Consider the following 16287-nt stretch of genomic DNA (forward strand, 5'->3'; position numbering starts at 1 on the left):
TCAGCAGGAGAGGGCTGGGGGTGATGGGGAGGGACAGGACTTGAGGATGTTTTCACCCCCTTGTCTGTGGAGAGGTTCACAGTGGCCACTGGCATGGAGGCCTTAGCACTCTATGTGGGTGGTCAGCAAAAGCTATAGTGCCTGGGCTTAGGGCAGCAAGGGCAGGAAATGGCTTGGGTGCAGGGAGCCAGAGTATGCCCCCCACAGGGCTCCAGGACAGCTCTGGGGGTGAGTACACAAGGGCTCAGCAAGGGCTGTGGGGAAAGGGTATCCGGATGAGGTGGGGCTAGTGCTGGCCAGGGAGGCTGGGGGAGGGGTTCCTGACCAGGGATGAGGATGATCTGAGGGTGGGGTTTCTCAGGTGGAAACGGTGGCAAGTAAAGGGAGTTGGTGGAGGGGCTAGAAAGACCTGAAATGCAGAGTGCCTGGGAGGAAGCTGGCAGGGCCTCAGGGGGAAACCCACTGGGTCTCTGCCTGGGGGTGGGAGGAGGCAGCCAGGCAGGCTGAGGCAGAGCTGATGCTCGGGGGCCCAGGGACCAAGGGCTCACCTGGGAGACAGGGTGAAGTTGATGAGGGTGAGCTTGGTGGAGATCTCGGGCGTGTAGTGTGGGTTGGGCAGCTTGGTGGTGATGTACATCCTGAAGTCCTCGTGGTAGGGGATCACCGTGTCTCCCAGCTTCAGCACCGTGTTCCCCTGCTGCTTGTAAGTCTGTGGCAGGTGGGATGGGCAAGCACTGTGGCCTGGGCTTCACCAGTGAGGCAGGGGAAGGGGGCCGCCCCCACCCCCACTGCTGCAGGCCCACCTGCTTGAGCAGCACGGGCTCCAGGGCGGGATCCAGCTCCTCGCCCACGTTCTCTAGAAGGCAGGGCTTGCCAAAGCGGATGGCATTCTCCATGCTGCGCAGGAAGTCGCGGTCGCTCAGCTTGAACACATCCAGCCCACTGTCCTTCTCCTGTGGGCACAGGGGGTGGGTGGGGACGGCGGGGGCTGAGAACCAGCCTGAGGTTCAGCTACTCCCCCTGCACCTGCTAAGCCCTGCTGGGTGGGGTGGTGGCACCCGGTGGGTGGGCTCACCATGTTCTTGATCCATTTGTTGGCCTGGCTCTGAGGGTCAATGAAGTGGGTCCAGCGCTGGGAGAACTGGTTGATGACCCCATTCTCCACTGACAGTGTGTCGTTGGGGAGGCCAGCAACCTGTGGGGGACCAGGCTGGGTCCGGGGTCTCAGACAGCAGGTTCAGCTGGGACATCAGCTACTCCCAACCTTGTGCTTTGGCTATGTTTCCCTTCTCCTTACTGCACCCTCTTAAGGGTGGAGGGCAGTCCTGAGGTCTCAGCCCCCAAGACTGGTCTCCCTCCTATTGGCTGGCTCCCGACACCCTCCTTCACTGGGCCCGTTGTTCCTCTTGCCTATTGAGTCCTTCCTCAGTCAGACCATCTTCACGGAGCCAGTGAAGCCCATCAGCCCTCCCGGACTGTGTTCACGCTCAGCCTCTGCCTAAGCCTCTTGGTTCTCTCCTTGCGCCAACTCTACCTGTCCTCCAGGGTCTAGCTCGGACACGACCTCGTAACCCTCACTCTGGACACTGCTCTCCCACCCCACCCGCACTCTCATAAGCACCCCTTAACCTCTCTGCCCACAGTTAGCCAGCATCTGTACCACTCGCTCAGCTTTCTCCTCTCCTACCCCCAGCCTCTGACTGGCCCCGGGCGGGCTCAGGAGACGCATCTCTAAGCAGACCCAGGAAAGAGGGTGGGAGGGAGGCGGGAGGCTCCTGGCCCAGCCCGACCACACTGCAGGCCCAGCCCAGTTGCTGCAGCCCCCCAGGGTGTGCACCTGCCACGAGCGGATCTTCACGGGGTTCCCCAGGGTCCCAATTAGCGTGGGCTCGGAGGTGTGTGGGACATGGTGGGTCGTGAGCTGCCTGACCCAGCTGTCGTAGAGCACCGTGCGGTACTGGCCCTGGGGAGATGCCAGACTCAAGGCCACCCCACCGAGACAGCCGCGATGCCCTCCCACTTCCCCCTGCACCCCAGCGCTCAGCAGTTGTGCAGAGGTCAGAGCTCAGACATGGAGGCGGAGGCCTGAGCTCTAGCCCCACTTTGGGGAACATCCTCAGCCTCCACAATCCTCAGCCCCTTATCTGTGAAACCAGCATAAGAACAATGCCCACCCGTCAGGGCAGCTGTGAGGATTGAATGAGAGGCACACAGCAAGCACGGCAGTGTGAGCTCACACTTCCCTCTAGAAGGCCAGCCCCACCAGAGCAGGTTTTCTGGCTGTTTTGTGAGCTGCCATATCCCCAGTGCCTGGAACAGCACCTGGCTCAGACGGGGCGCCTGAGAAGTGCTTGTTGAAGGAGTGAGAGAAGAGCCGCCCTCAGGCCACCCCTCGTGGAGGTGAGGCCTCAAGGCGGGGCCGGGGGCTCCTTACCGTGAAGGGGCCCAGGTAGGCCACAAAGCCAGCAGCCACCAGCACGTCCCCGAAGATGTTGTCAAGCGTGTGTTCCAGGTTCTCCACCGTATCCTGCCAGCGCACCCTCTCGTCTGACAGCCCGTTGATGAGCTGCAAGGACAGCCCATGGGGTGGGTTCTGGGAGGCTGGGCCGGGGGCCTGGGTGTCCCTGCCTGGCGCAGTCCCCGAGATGGCCAGTGTGGGGTGTGTGGACAGACACCCTGGAACCCCCCCTACCACCCGGGCCCTTCCAGCCTGTCAGGGGCAGGCCACGCCACAGGCCCTCGCACCTTGTGGGCGCGGCCCAGCCGCTGCTCGCACTGCTCACACTTCAGCTCCAGTTCCTCCTTCTTGGCAATGCAGTCTCGGTACTTGGCCTGCATCGTGGCAATGCCATCCTCCACCTTGTGCAGACGCTGCTTCGCTTCCTCCAGGATCCTCTGTGTCACCTCCAGGTCATCCTGGGCCTCTCGCAGGGCTTGCTGCGGGCAGAGGGCGCAGGACCAGCTTTCCTGGTGCCCAGAGGAGCCCACGCCCCCTCCCCTGCCCCCGAGGTCCACCCAGCCCTCACCCGCTTGGGCTCCACGGCCTTGGCCACGAAGTGGTACTTGTGCATGGCGCGCACCCACTGGCAGATGGAGGTGCAGGCCTTGGACACCTTGGCGATGGCGGCCGGCTGGAACTCTTCATTGTCGATGTATGGCTGGATGGCTTTGATCACCGCCTCCCCAATGTTGTCCTGGGGATGGGAACCATGGGCTCAGGGGGCTGCTTCCCAGGGAGGACAGAGAAGGCTCTGCAGGGCTGAGGGGCATACTGCTCCTGCCGCTATGCCCCGTGTAGGCCTCAGTACAGGTGTCCTCCCTAGGGAATAAACACAACCCACAAAAGCTGGCCTGAAGAGGATCTTCTATATTCTAGGATTTCAAATAATATGATCAGAGATTTTCCTTTTTCAAGAAATGACACAACCTCAAGATCTGATAATACAGGGACTTCCCTGGTGGTCCAGAGGGTAAGACTCTGCGCTCCCAATGCAGGGGGCCTGGGTTTAATCCCTGGTCAGGGAATTAGATCCCGCATGCATGCCGCAACTAAGAAGTCCACATGCCACAACTAAAAAGATACCGCATGCCGCAACGAAGGTCCCACGTGTCGCAACTGAGACCCGGCACAGCCTAAATAAATAAATAAATAAATAAATAAATAAATATTTAAAATTTAAAAAAAAGAAGATCTGATAATATGCAGGCCCCATTTAAAACCCATTTAGAGACAAGGGCTCCCTCCTGGCCGATGTGGAGACGAATGAGTGGTTCTGATGCCCAACCCGGCTCACGTTCAAATGTAATAATCCTCACCCCGAGAGCTCACCATACTCTTGGAGCGGTTGTCCTACCCTGGGAGAATCCAGCTCTGTAATTCAGGATGAGCCCAGGAATCTGTATTGTTCATGAGCTCCCAGAGGTCAGAGCTTGGGACCAAGGGAACCTGAGTGCTGGCCATGAGCCTCCTGATTTGGGCTCAGTTAGAGGGATGGGGAAGCCCATACAGAGTCCAGCTGTCACTGAGATGGGCCATTGTCTCTGCCCTCCCAGTGCAGTCTGGGACGTGCCCAGGGCTCCAACACTGACACATGGTGGGGGAGGGGAGGAGCGGCCCGCGTGGGACTAATTTCTGGGCTGGAAAGGGGCCCTCCAAGAGGGCTGTGGGCTCCAGGCTGACCTAACCCTAAGCAGCCCCATGAGAGCGCATGCCCATGGATACTGAGAACCCCAGATAGACAGGAAGGCAGAGAAATCCAGAGACAGACAGGCACTAAACCTCAGGTGTTGAGGCTGAGGGAGAGGCGATGATTGAGCAGCCAGGGAAGGTCTTGGCCAGAGCCATGGGGGTTTCAGGGAGAAAAGGGCAGGAGAGAGAATCTCCAGGCTGCAGAGCCTTGGAGTGACTGTGGGTGATGTCCTATGGGCATAGGAGCCTTCCCAGGTCCTGATTTCCTCGACACCCATCTGTTGGTTGGTCTGTCTGTTGCCCCCACCAGCTGGAGAGCTCCTCTGTGCAAGGATCTGGTCCCATCAGCTCTGTGGCCACAGGGCTGTGTGTGTTGCAGGCAGAGTGAGATAGGATGGAGGCCCCAGCGCTGTGGGGGGGAGGAGGGGGCCGGTACCTCTCCCCACTTCTCTGCCCAGCTGGGTCCTGCCCTCACTCACTCCCAGCTGGCCGGATGCCTGGCACGCTCACCTTGTCAAACTTGAAGAGGCTCTCCAGGAAGCGGCCGGGGTCCTGCAGCAGCCCCTTGCCTGGCTCCCAGTAGTCATCCACCTTGGAGCCAGGCTTCTCTCCAGCGACCTTCTTGGGCTTGATACCCTTCATGATGCACACAGCTTCTATGACCAGCTTCACGCCTGGGGGTGGCCGCTGCATGGCACGCACCTGGGGGCCAGGCCAAGAGTGGGGAAGGGGGAGGTCCATCACGGAGTGGGTACCTCCAGGCAGGGACAGCCGCCAGACAGGGTGGGCCCCACCAACCAAGTCCCTACCACTACAGACCAAGGGCACACCCGGGGATCCCCCAAGGTCTGCCTTAGCCTATGGCAACTACTGCTCCCCCATATACCCAGGCCTGGCCACGAGGTCCTGTATGCTCATTTCTCAAGGCCCAAAGCCCTCCTCATGCACCTTCCCAGGCCCTGGGGGCTGATACAAGGAGGTAAGGGCAGGCAGCTGGATTCAAGCCCTAGTTCTGCCCTCATCTCTTGACATATGACCCTCAAGGGATGTGTAGAGGGAGGGCCTAGGGGCCAGGACCCAAGACGGCTCCAGGGAGGGATGCCAAGAAAAGCCTGGGAGGTGCCTAGCCACCCACCTCGGTCACATCATTCTTGTTGAGGTTGCGCAAACTGGCCAGGGCTGCATCCAGGGCGGGCAGAGCCTCATCCAGATCCTTCTGGGCATCGTCAGCAATACCTTGTGCCTTCCTGGCCTTCTCATTGGCCTTGATCTCCTCTGCTTGCACTGAATTCCGGGACTCCTCAGCAATGGTTGTGTCCACCTAGGGACCAGAAGTAGGGAGGGCCCAGTGATGGCCCATGTCAGGGACAGGTGTGCCCTCTTCCCTTCTCCTCTCTGTGTCTCAGTCTCCCCAGGTGGAAGGAAATGAGGGTTGGGATGCCCCATTCTCTAAGGACCCTCTCGGCTGTGACAGCCCATGGAGATCTGGGAGTGCTAGGAACCCCTTCCAATCCTGAGTGCTCATCGTGGGCCTGGCATGGGGCTCAGGGCTTTACATGCTTGAGCATAACTGCCCCACGGGCAGGACCCCCTAAACCCACAGGGCACCTCCATGCAGAACAGAGAAAGGCACTCCCCTCCCACAAATCACTTTCTTTCCATCTGCTGGAAAATTTTTCAATACCACTGCCTTTGTAGAGCAGGACATGATTGTTTCTGCCAGAAAGCTGCCATCATGAATATGCAAACCTGCGGAGGTTGCTGTGAGGACCGGCCCTCAAACGTGGCCCCTCTTGTAGACTCAAAGGATCTTAGAGGGAGACTCAGACTCTGCACCGCTACCTGTGGCTGCCCTGCTGCTCAGTCCGTGTTGTGATTATTGGGTTTAGATTTGTCTGTCTTGCACATCACCATATCCTCTGCCCAGTGCAGCGCTTGGCATAGGTTCTGAGCAAGAATTTGTTGACTAAACACATGACTGGATGAGGGAACTGGGCACTAAGAGGCTAAGCAACCCGTGAGGCCGGGCAGCTAGGGATCTTGTGGTTGCATGGGGATGCCGAGCACCCTCAGACGTGGTCAGAGTCAGGGAGGGGGCCAGGAGCACCCCCAACCTTGATCTGCTCCATGGTGAGCGTGGTCTCCTTGGCAGCCTCCTCCAGCAGGGGGCGCATAATCTCCAGCTCTTCCTGCATCTTGGCCACATCCTCCGAAGTGCGCAGCAGCTGGGGGGTGGGAGGCGGGGGGCACAGAGAGGAAATCCGGTGTGACGGTGTGATGGGGACCCGAGAGTGAGTTAGGCCTGGAGGGGGCAGGGGAGAGGTCCCTGCAGGGCCGCCCTCATTCACGAGTGAGAGGCTGTGGCCAGCAGCTTCAGTGGCTCCCAGGTTGCCCAGTGGACCCCAGAGGAAGGGAGCAGTCCCCTAAAAATATTTGGGGTGACCTGCTTTGGCCTTGCCCTTGGCCAGCAGCTTTTGCTCTTTTGGTGAGGGAGGAAGCCACCCATTTAAACACTGTGGGCTGCCAACTGAAAGGCCAGGCTGGGCCTCCGGGGTCAGGACTGAGACTGCATGGGCAGAACCACGGGCAGCTAGACGTTGCCCACAAGGCCCCACCCTGGCCCACCTTGTCGAGGCCACCCTTCATGCGGTTCTTAGCGGTTTTCAGCTCCTGTTTCTTCTGCCCGATGAGGATGGAGAAAATATTGAGCAGCTCCAGGTAGCTCTTGGGGGTCACATAGTTGTGGCGGACCAGCTCGGCCAGATACTCAACACATTTCTTGGCCACCGACTGGTGGATATACACGCAAACCTGAATCTGTGAGGGAGCAGACCACTGATGGCAGTCTTGTAGAGCCCCCAGCAAAGATAGGGCACCAGGGTGCCCTTGAAGCCACTGAAGCCTGGTTCTGGGGAGGGAGCCACACGCAGGAACCTCAACAGCCCTCACACTCACTCGTTCCTATGATCCTCACGACCTCCAGGTAAAGGTCACCTATTCTGCGGATGAAAAATCCCACAACCCAGAGAAATCAAGGGGCTTTTTCAAGTTCACACAGTTGTCAAGGGCAGAGTTCACTTTGAACTTGGACCCAGGTGTGTCCCAGCTATTGGCCCAGTGCTCTTATCATAGCCCCTATGACCTGCCTCTCTCAGAAAGCCCTAAGGTGGGGCCCCTCTCGGAGGCTGTAGATGTGGGGAGGGAGGGCCCAAGGCCTCAGCACAGCTGGGCAGAAATGGGCTCACCCTAGCTCTTGGCCCCCAAGTGACCATCACTCTCTCAGGCTGGACCAGACAAATCTACCCCCCACCCCATCTGTAGTCTCTGGGCTGTATCAGGGGGCTCTTTGTTTGTTAATGTGGACCATTAAAAAAAAAAAACTCTTTACTGAATATGTTACAATATTGCTTCTATTTTACGTTTTGGTTTTTTGTCGCCAAGGCATGTGGGATCTTAGCTCCCTGACCAGGGATTGAACCCTTACCCCGTGCAGTGGAAGGCGAAATCTTAACCACTGGACCACCAGGGAAGTCCCTGTATCAGGTGGCCCTTTAAAGAAAGTTTCCGTGGAGCCCTCAGGGAATAAGATAAACAGTGACTGTGTAACTGTGCGCCCAGCCTCCTGCGTCACCGTGACAACCTTGTGGCATTCCCATTATACAGATGAGGAAACTGAGGCTTAGACAGGTAAAGCTGTCTGCCCAAAGGCTTCCCATCAGTGGTGGGCCTGGGACTCTTACCCAGGCCTTGGTGACCCCAAGCCCGAACCTACACAGTCCCCCTCAAAGGCTTGCTCCTCACCAAGATACCTACCAGTCCTTCAATTACTTTGGGGGTGGCGTCCAGCTCTGGGATCTCGTTCAGGAACACGGTGGCCACAGACTCCAGGGCCTCTGCCGGCCACTCATTAAACCAGTCGATGGTACAGCAGTTGACCAGGGAGGGGAACTGCCTTAGGTGAGCTCGGAAGACCTCTCCAATGGGGCTGGGGAGGTGGGGGTCCAAATGAGGCCCTGAGACACTGACTTACACCCCCCAGGAACCCAGGACCCAGGGTCATTTCACAGCCCTGTGGCATGGCAGCCAGGACACAACAGCACAGCAGCCTGGAGCCAATGGCATGGTGGCCAGGCCCAGGTGCTCCCCCACCTAAAACCACTGTCCCTGCGAGGTTGCAGTGGCCGCCTATACCTCATGCACAGCACCAGGTGGATGCTGCTGCGCACACGCCCAGTGTAGGCAGCCATGAGGTTGGCCTTGGTGGGCTGCAGGCCCTGCTCCTGGACGTAGGGCCGCATGGTGTTGACAATCTGGTCCTGCTCATCCGTGTTGTAGAGGTTGGGAATGTCGCCTGAGTTCAGGACATTATTAATGTCCTCTAGGAAGGACTCATTCTTGATCTGGGGGGAAGATGGGGATGGAGGAGCTGAGCCTTGATGATGGCCCCTGGGTGTTGGGCTCCATGACCATGGTCTCACTGGACCTTCACAGGAGCCACATTCCACAGACCATGCCACTAAGGCTCAGAGAAGCCCAGGGTCACACAAGTGACCTCACAAGCCGTGGTCCAGGACTCACACCCAGGCCTGCCCTACAGCAGAGACTCTGAACATCACTGCTGGGCTGTGGAAGGGCCCTGGGTCCTGGGTGGGAGATGTGGTGTCTTCCTCCTCTCTTGCCAGGCCTCTCTACGTCTCAGCTTACGCACAGGAGAAAACCAGGCCACAGGCAGAAACGGGTCCTTGCCCGTCTCATATGGCCAGGGCCTAGTCAGTGCCAGAGGGCACCCTCACTTGCCTGACTATGTAAGGGGAGCCCGGGGGATAGAAGTAGGGCTGGGAGCCTTCCAGGGCTTCAGCTTCGGCCCAGTCCCGACCACCAGTCAGGTTTAAGCACTGCCCTGTTTGTCTTGAGGCCCTGGACCCACAACCTCTCCTTCTCTCAGACCTGGGGAGAGGTCTCATCTAGGGAGCTCCAGACGGAGCAGCCCCAAGAAGGGGGCCGTAGGCACAGCACCTCAGGCACAAGTCCTGTGGTCCTTGAAGTAGGAAGCCGTTGACCAGTGAGTGTGGTCCCGCTTATGGTCAGCCATGGTGCCAGGGGCCTTCTTTACCCTCAGGGCATAGTAGTGATCTATGCCCCCCACCAGCCCTGACAGGCTAGGTTTGGCCCCCTCCCCCTGGTCCCAGCCATTCCTCCCAAGATCCACCCACAACTGACAGTGACATGGGCATGAAGGACTGACCACCTTCCAGGATGCCACACTAGGGTGGGTTGTATCCAGCCCACCCTGGATCCCACCCACTGCCCGTGTGGTCGCACCTGGGTATCTGAGAACAGGAAGGTGATGGGCAGGCTGTGCAGGCCAGCCTTGAGCAAGACCTTCTTGACATCATCACGCCACTCGGTCATGCCATAGTTCTTGGACAGCTCAATCTGGAAGCACTCATACTCGGCCCTGGAGACAGGTGGTTGGGTGGAGGCATGCCAGAGCTTGAGGCCAAGCGCCCCACCCCAGCCATCTGCTCCCATCCTGGGCAGACCTGCTGACTCCCCCAACCCTGAACCTGCTCTCTTGCCTCCAGACATTTGCTGAGCCTGCTCCCTCGGCCTGGAATGCCCTTGCCTTCCATCCTCCCAGCCTTGATTAGAAGAGAAGGCCCATGGCCACCTCCTCTAGGAATCTCTCCTGGATGCCTGCAGCTACCCCTCCCCCACCCCTGCAGCATCACAGGGCACTGCTGCTGTCTCTCCTTGGACCCCAGGTTACTCTCCCAGGTCTAGAAGCCCATGGGCCAGGTGCATCTGCCTCAGCATGGAACATGTGGAAGAACACGAATGGAACTGAGTCTGCCACCGGCCGCCCACTGCCCACCACGCCTGGGGGCTCTCACATGTGCGAGGCCAGTCTCGTGAGGGACCTGCGGCCGCTGCCGCCCACACCCAGCAGGAGCGCGTTGCCCAGCGCCTGGCGCAGGGTGCGGCTGATGCGGCAGACGTGGCTCACGGCGTCCATGAAGAGGACCAGCCTCAGCTTGGCTGTGCTGATCTGGTTGTAGTCCTCCATGTACTCCTCAATCACCTGCATCATCTGGCGGCGGGGTGGGGGGGGAACGGGGAGAGCTGGGTCCTCGCTCTGTCCCCGTGCACTGTGCCCCCCAAAGGGAGCACAACACTCCATCCCCCCGGCCAGCCCTGCTCCTCTGTGCACAGAGGGATGTTGGCCTTAAGATGCTGGGTCTTCCGGGATGAGGCCTGACCCGCTGGACACACCGAGGCCTGAGAGTAGGGTCAGAGACCTGCCTGCTGCCTCGAGGGCTCACCAGGACGTACCGACCTGGGGACCCGTGGGAGCTCCTGGGAGCTAGGAGAGGGTCTGTGTGAAGAAACCAACAGGAGGCCCCCACACTCCAGCTTCATCCTGCCACCTTGGGGTCTTGACTCAAGACTCGCGGCGCCCAGGGCCCTGCCGTGGCTCTGTGGGTGGGATAATAGTCCCTCAAATGGGCATGGCGTGTCCCTGTTTACAGAGCCTGTCTCAGTTGAACCTTAGGCTTGTCCTCAGGAAAGGGCCAAGCGGGGCCTACCACGCCCATTTGACAGGCGAGGAGATGGGACTCAGAGAGGCAACTTCTGGCCTGAAGTCCCTGAGCTGGCCTTCCAGACCAGTGTCCGACCCTCTGGTCAGAGCGTGGTGGCTGCAGAGGGCCGGGGTCCCGGGGGTCGGGGGTCAGAGGTAGGGCCCCAGCAGGCCCCTTCACCTTCTTCTTGCTGGTGATGAGCTCATAGGATTTGACGTCGGAGCCTGGCGACATGAAGTCCCCATAGAGGATGGGCTGGAAGGGGCAGACCTCTTCGAAGGCCACCTCCCACTGCTCCATGCGGCTCTCCAGGAGCTTGTCAAACCAACCGCGGTCCTCCTCGTTCACCAGGCGGTCGCGGAACACACGGCAGCTCTCGTGGTACCACAGGCGCAGCAGCTGCACCTTGTCCTGCGGCCGCCCCAGCGTCAGTGCCCGGTCTCAGCCCCACACCCTCAGCCACCTCTCGAAGCACCTGGGCCTGGCTCTCCCACCAAGACCCGGCCAGGGCCCTGGGTGTCTGCTGTCTCCACAGAGGGTGGAGTCCACACGCTGACGCCTGGGCCTCTCCACCCCCAGCTCCAGGCCCAGCTGTGCCTGAGGGGCTCCCAGCTCAATTAGCTTCTCCCCTCTTAGGGTCCCCACAGCTCCCCAAACCCCAAGCCTGAGAGGAATGCCCGATTCTCCTTATACCTTCCCGACACCCCACATCTAACCACTCACTTGACTCCAAAGCTCCTTCTGACTCTACCCCCATCCTGCTGCCACCTCCATGCTGACTTCCCTGCCTCTCCCTGGGTGACAGGACCGCCCTCAGGAAGTCCCAAAGCTCTTCTCTCGACTCCCTTGCCTATAGCTAGGCAGGGCCAGGGCTGGCATCTGTCCTGTTCACACTATGCCCTTGACCCCGGGCCCACACACTGACCCATCCATTCCCCATCCCAAAGTGCAAATCTGCCCCCTACCCACCCCCCAGCTCCCATCACCTTCAGGACTCTCTCCCCCTGCAGCCCACAGAGCCTGCCCAGCACACCTGACACTGCTCCCCGCTGCACTCCTGCTCCTTCCACCTGGTACCACTTACTCTTCCCCTCAATCTTCTCATACACAGGGCTTCCATCAGGAACCCTCCGCCTCCCTTGCCATGCCCTGGCTCCTGCTTTTGTGTGATCCCATCACAGCCAGAATTCTAGGCGTGGATTTCACCTGCAAGATGGGACTCAGCTGCATGAAGGCAGGGCTCCTGGGGGCTTGGTACCTGTTGCCGTGTCCCCAGCTCCACCCCCTGCCCGAGGGCCTGGCCAGATCAAGGCTGAGGAGTGTTTGGGTGGGAAGGCCTAAAACCAGGGAGGACTGTGAGGGCAGTGTGGGCACTCCACTGCTGGACACTGGGGAGGGGGCCCACCGGTCCTCACCTCGACCTTGGCCGGGTCGGCCATGAGCATGCCCTGGAAGACCTTGGAGAGATCCCTCAGGTTGAAAGTGTAGTGGGATTTGGCTGGGGTGGGCAGCAGCTGGGAGGTGATGGTGGAGTACACCATGATGGTGGCTTCCACCAGGGGATCCGTGAAGTGGGAAATGTTGGGGGCCCCAGCTGTAGGAACAGGAGAGTGGCCCTGGGTCACAGCCCTTGCAGATCTGGTGCTGTGTTCTCTGCACATGCCTTTCTCCAGCCTGCATGCTTGGATTCTGCCCACTCTGCAGCCCTCTCAGATGCTACTTCCCCAGCAAGGTTTTCCTGGTGTTCCCCACCATGGGGTGAGGAATCTCTCACCCGGAGCTCCCCCCTTTTACATCCTTATCACTGATATAGCCTGTCCATACGTTGGGGCACTGGGACACATTCATGGAATTGAGAACACTAATGGGACCAGACCTGAAACGTGCCACTCTGAGCTGTGCATGGGGAGGGTTGCATGGCCCACACGGGGTTCAGGAGTGCACCACAGTGGACGTGGAGGCCTGGGGCTCAGCCATGACCTTGGGGGCTTATCACCCCCTTGCGTTTTCACCACTAACATAACCTATCTGCTTGTGCTTTGAAAACGATCCAATTCTTTGCTGGGAACCAAAATTCTGTCAGTGGGAATCTGGGGCAGAGGGAGCCCCCAGAAGAGGGAAAAAAGCAAAGAAGGGGCAGGACAGCTCACTAGCCCCAAAGCGGGCTCATCCATTAACACAGGGACTGTTCTAGGTACTGGGCACAGAGGGTGGCCCCAGCAGACACGCTCCTCACCCCCAACAAGTTGACTTTCTTTGCTGGGAGACAGACTCTGAACAGACTGACAGTAAACGGGATGGAAAATGTGTGGAGAGAGGTCTGGGGAGAGCCAGGGTTGGGGGATTTGACATAAATGCTGGGGAGGCCTTGCGGAGGAGGGCACTTGAGCAGAGACCTGAAGCCTTGAGGTGCCAAGCAGGTTCAGAACTGGAGAAGGTGTTCCAGAGAGGGCGTGGCCAGGGCGAAGGCCCTTAGGCGGGCATGCCTGGGGGCGTTAAGGACTTAGCAAGGGGGTGGTGAGAGCAGACAGTGACAAGGGGTGCCCACCACTGCCGGGACCTGGGCTCTAGTCTGCATGAGATGGTTGAGCAGAGGAGGAATGTGATCTGATTCAGCGTTTGAATGGGTCCCTCTGGCTGCAAGTGGAGGATGGATAGACCTCCAGACAAACAGACAGATGCAGGGGGTGAAGACAGAATCAGGGAGACCGGGGTGTGGGGGGCTGCTGCAGTGGCCTATGAGTGAGGGCTGGGGTGCTGAGCAGCGCAATTCAGGGGGGGTTCTGGAGGGAGAGGCAGCAGGACCTCCTGAGAGAGAGAGAAAGAGAGCGAGCGAGTCCGGATGGTGCCAAGGCCCCTGTCCTGAGCGAGTGGAAGGACAGAGTGGCCATCAGCTGAGATGAGTGGAGCGCCAGGTGCTGGTGGGTCAGGGGTTCAGGTTTGGACATGTTCAGCCTGAGACGCCTGGTGGACATTCAAGAGGAGACGTGGTTCCGAGGTTCAGGCAAGAGGTCTGGACTGAACACACACACTCAGCAGCATCCGCACTAAGGGGTTTATCTCCAGGGCAGGATGATGATGTCCCAGAAGAGTGTGTTTAGAGGGAGGAGAGGCTGAGAGTAAGCCCCCCGTCCACCTAGAAAGGCGACTGGCAGGAGGAGGGGTGACCCCCACAGACAGCTGACAGCCCAGGAAAGGTGATGACCCAGCTGACCTTTGGTCTGGACGCCATGAGGCTGCTGGTGACAAGAGCCCTCTCCGGGGACTGGTGAGCCTCAAGAGAAAGTGGGAGGGAGGGCTGGTGCCCGCAGGAGGAGAAAATGCTCTTGGGGCGTTTTGCCCTCAAGGTGACAGATAAATGGACCCAAGGCTGGGGGAGGGGGTAGGGAGGGTCCAAGAGAGGGGCTTGTTTTGTGTTTTGTTCTTAAGATGGGAGAAATCAGGGCGTGTCTTCACGCTGCTGGAATGGCCCAGTGGAGAAGAGAACACTGATGTCGGTGGCTGTCAAGCCGACAATAGGGGATGGGACTCAGGCCTAAGAGGAGGGATGGGACTCAGGCCTAAGAGGAGGGCTTGGCCTCATGCGGGAGCAGGGAAATCTGTTCCCAGGAACAGGAGAGAAGACGGGGCCCAGGGAGGCCTGGGTGCAGGTCAGCAGTGGATACGGAGACCTGAGGAGGTCTGGAGCGGCCAGTCACCCTGCTGCAATGAGCAGCAGATCCGCTGCCACACGGGGGACACCCAACACGAGCTCAGGTTGCTCCTGGCTCCAGGCTCATGCCCTCTCCTCAGAGCCTCTGCTTCTTCACACAGGGTGGGACTTTGTTGGATTCCTTATTCATTCATTCAACTTGCATTCACCTTGCTTCTACTATGGGTCGGACACTCACCCGGGCACTGAAAGACTGACCAGCCATGTAACGGTGAATGAGCCTATGCAGGCCGTTGGTGCTGGGCAACCTTTGCTCTAGCAGTGGCCCGAGGTCCCCTCAGGAGTCTGAGGATGGTTCACTGTGGCCCCTGGGACCCGGCCTCAATGACATCCAACTGGAGTCCAGGGCTGCCCCTGGAACCAGTGCCCCTGCCCCATCCAGGCCTTCCCAGGCCCTGCCCAGGCCTGCACTTACGCACGGGCTCCCGGTAACTCTTTTCTCCGAGGAGTCCATCTAGAGGGTTGAGGGAGAGACACGGGGCCCAGAGTTAGGTGGGTCCCTTGCTGTCCACCTTTACCGGCTGTGCTCAGCTGGGCAGCCCCAGAGCAGCCACTGACCATCACCCCCGTCCTCAGAGCCACATGGCCCCCACCTCCAAGCTGGGCATGGGGACAAGTTCTGGCCTATAGCCCCTGGGGGCAGGGCAGGCCAGGCCAGGCCAGGCCAGAGGAGGGAAGGCCTGACTCCCATCACCCACCACCTGGCACAGTGCCAAGTGGAGTTCAAAGGTCAGAGTGTGTGTTATGTAAGGAGTGGACTGCTTGGGGGAAACTGCATCCTGGGATAGACTTTTCTTCAAGCTCCACGGAAGATCAGGACCATTTTGTCCATTCTATCTTGGTGGCACTTCCTGACTTACAAAAGTAACATCTTTTCACTAGCCTTTCTACCATATATGCGTGTACTTATACGGATGAAAGTACATGTATATATATGTATAAATCATATATTCCACAGTTACCACATGCCGGGCTTCTTGCTAGATGCTCTACATGCAGTGTCTTATTTAACCTTCACAACTCGGGGTGTTGGGCACTGATATTACCACCCATTTCAGATGAAGAAACTGAGGCTCAAAGAGGTTCATGAATTGGCCAAAGGTAACATAGCTGAGTAAGGGGTGAAGCCAGGGCTGATGTTAGTGGTTCAACCACTCGGCCCTTCCCAGTGCTGCCCGGTTGTCCTTGGTGTGGCTTACCTGGCCAGGGCTTCTGCCCTAGCCCGTGGCCTCCCACCCCACTCCTGCCCGATACTCACCCATCCAACTGCCCAGGATGGTGGAGAAGATGCGCTTCTTGCTGACCTCATCCATCTCAGCAAAGGACAGGTAGTTGAAGTGGCGGGTCAGCCGTGGAGTGATAGCATTCCTGCCTCCACCGGGGGGTCCCATGGCACAGACAAAGTTGATGTCCACCAGGCTCTTGAAGGCTCCTGGAGTGGGGGCAGGAAGTCAGAAGGCCCTGCCCAGGGCTACATTAAGACTTTTGTAGGCCCTGGGCACTTTTGCCTTCTTGGGTCTCCTCCTCCATTAAAAAATATATATATTAAAAATTATAATTTACCACAGTATTGGTACATAGACAAATATATTAATATTACGCATTTTAAATGTTCTTTGACCTAGAAGTTCATTTTCCCCTTGATTTTTTTTGTTTTTTGTTTTTTTCGGTACGCGGGCCTCTCACTGCTGTGGCCTCTCCCGTTGCGGAGCACAGGCTCCGGACGCGCAGGCTCAGCGGCCATGGCTCACGGGCCGAGCCGCTCCGCGGCACGTGGGATCTTCCCGGACCGGGGCACGAACCCG

The 16287-nt window shown here is 58.8% G+C and overlaps 1 protein-coding gene across 1 annotated transcript in view; it reads right to left on the minus strand.

The window, feature by feature from the left end:
• Positions 1-515: 515 nt before the first annotated feature.
• Positions 516-16287, minus strand: part of DNAH1 (dynein axonemal heavy chain 1) — a 72963-nt gene continuing 57191 nt past the window's right edge. The window contains exons 44-62 of the mRNA XM_028478985.1: positions 15741-15914; positions 14898-14936; positions 12186-12364; positions 10951-11181; positions 10084-10280; positions 9512-9647; positions 8381-8589; positions 8003-8174; positions 6815-7006; positions 6304-6414; positions 5325-5510; positions 4700-4891; positions 3027-3194; positions 2746-2937; positions 2435-2566; positions 1838-1963; positions 1076-1195; positions 804-953; positions 516-709 (exon numbers count right to left, since the gene is read on the minus strand). Of these exons, the coding sequence (XP_028334786.1) occupies positions 545-709; positions 804-953; positions 1076-1195; positions 1838-1963; positions 2435-2566; positions 2746-2937; positions 3027-3194; positions 4700-4891; positions 5325-5510; positions 6304-6414; positions 6815-7006; positions 8003-8174; positions 8381-8589; positions 9512-9647; positions 10084-10280; positions 10951-11181; positions 12186-12364; positions 14898-14936; positions 15741-15914 (3071 nt within the window). The 3' untranslated portion in view covers positions 516-544. The remainder of the gene's footprint in view (positions 710-803; positions 954-1075; positions 1196-1837; positions 1964-2434; positions 2567-2745; positions 2938-3026; positions 3195-4699; positions 4892-5324; positions 5511-6303; positions 6415-6814; positions 7007-8002; positions 8175-8380; positions 8590-9511; positions 9648-10083; positions 10281-10950; positions 11182-12185; positions 12365-14897; positions 14937-15740; positions 15915-16287) is intronic.

The sequence above is a fragment of the Physeter macrocephalus genome, chromosome 18 (assembly GCF_002837175.3).
Source record: "Physeter macrocephalus isolate SW-GA chromosome 18, ASM283717v5, whole genome shotgun sequence".
In the NCBI taxonomy this organism is placed as follows: Eukaryota; Metazoa; Chordata; class Mammalia; order Artiodactyla; family Physeteridae; genus Physeter; species Physeter macrocephalus.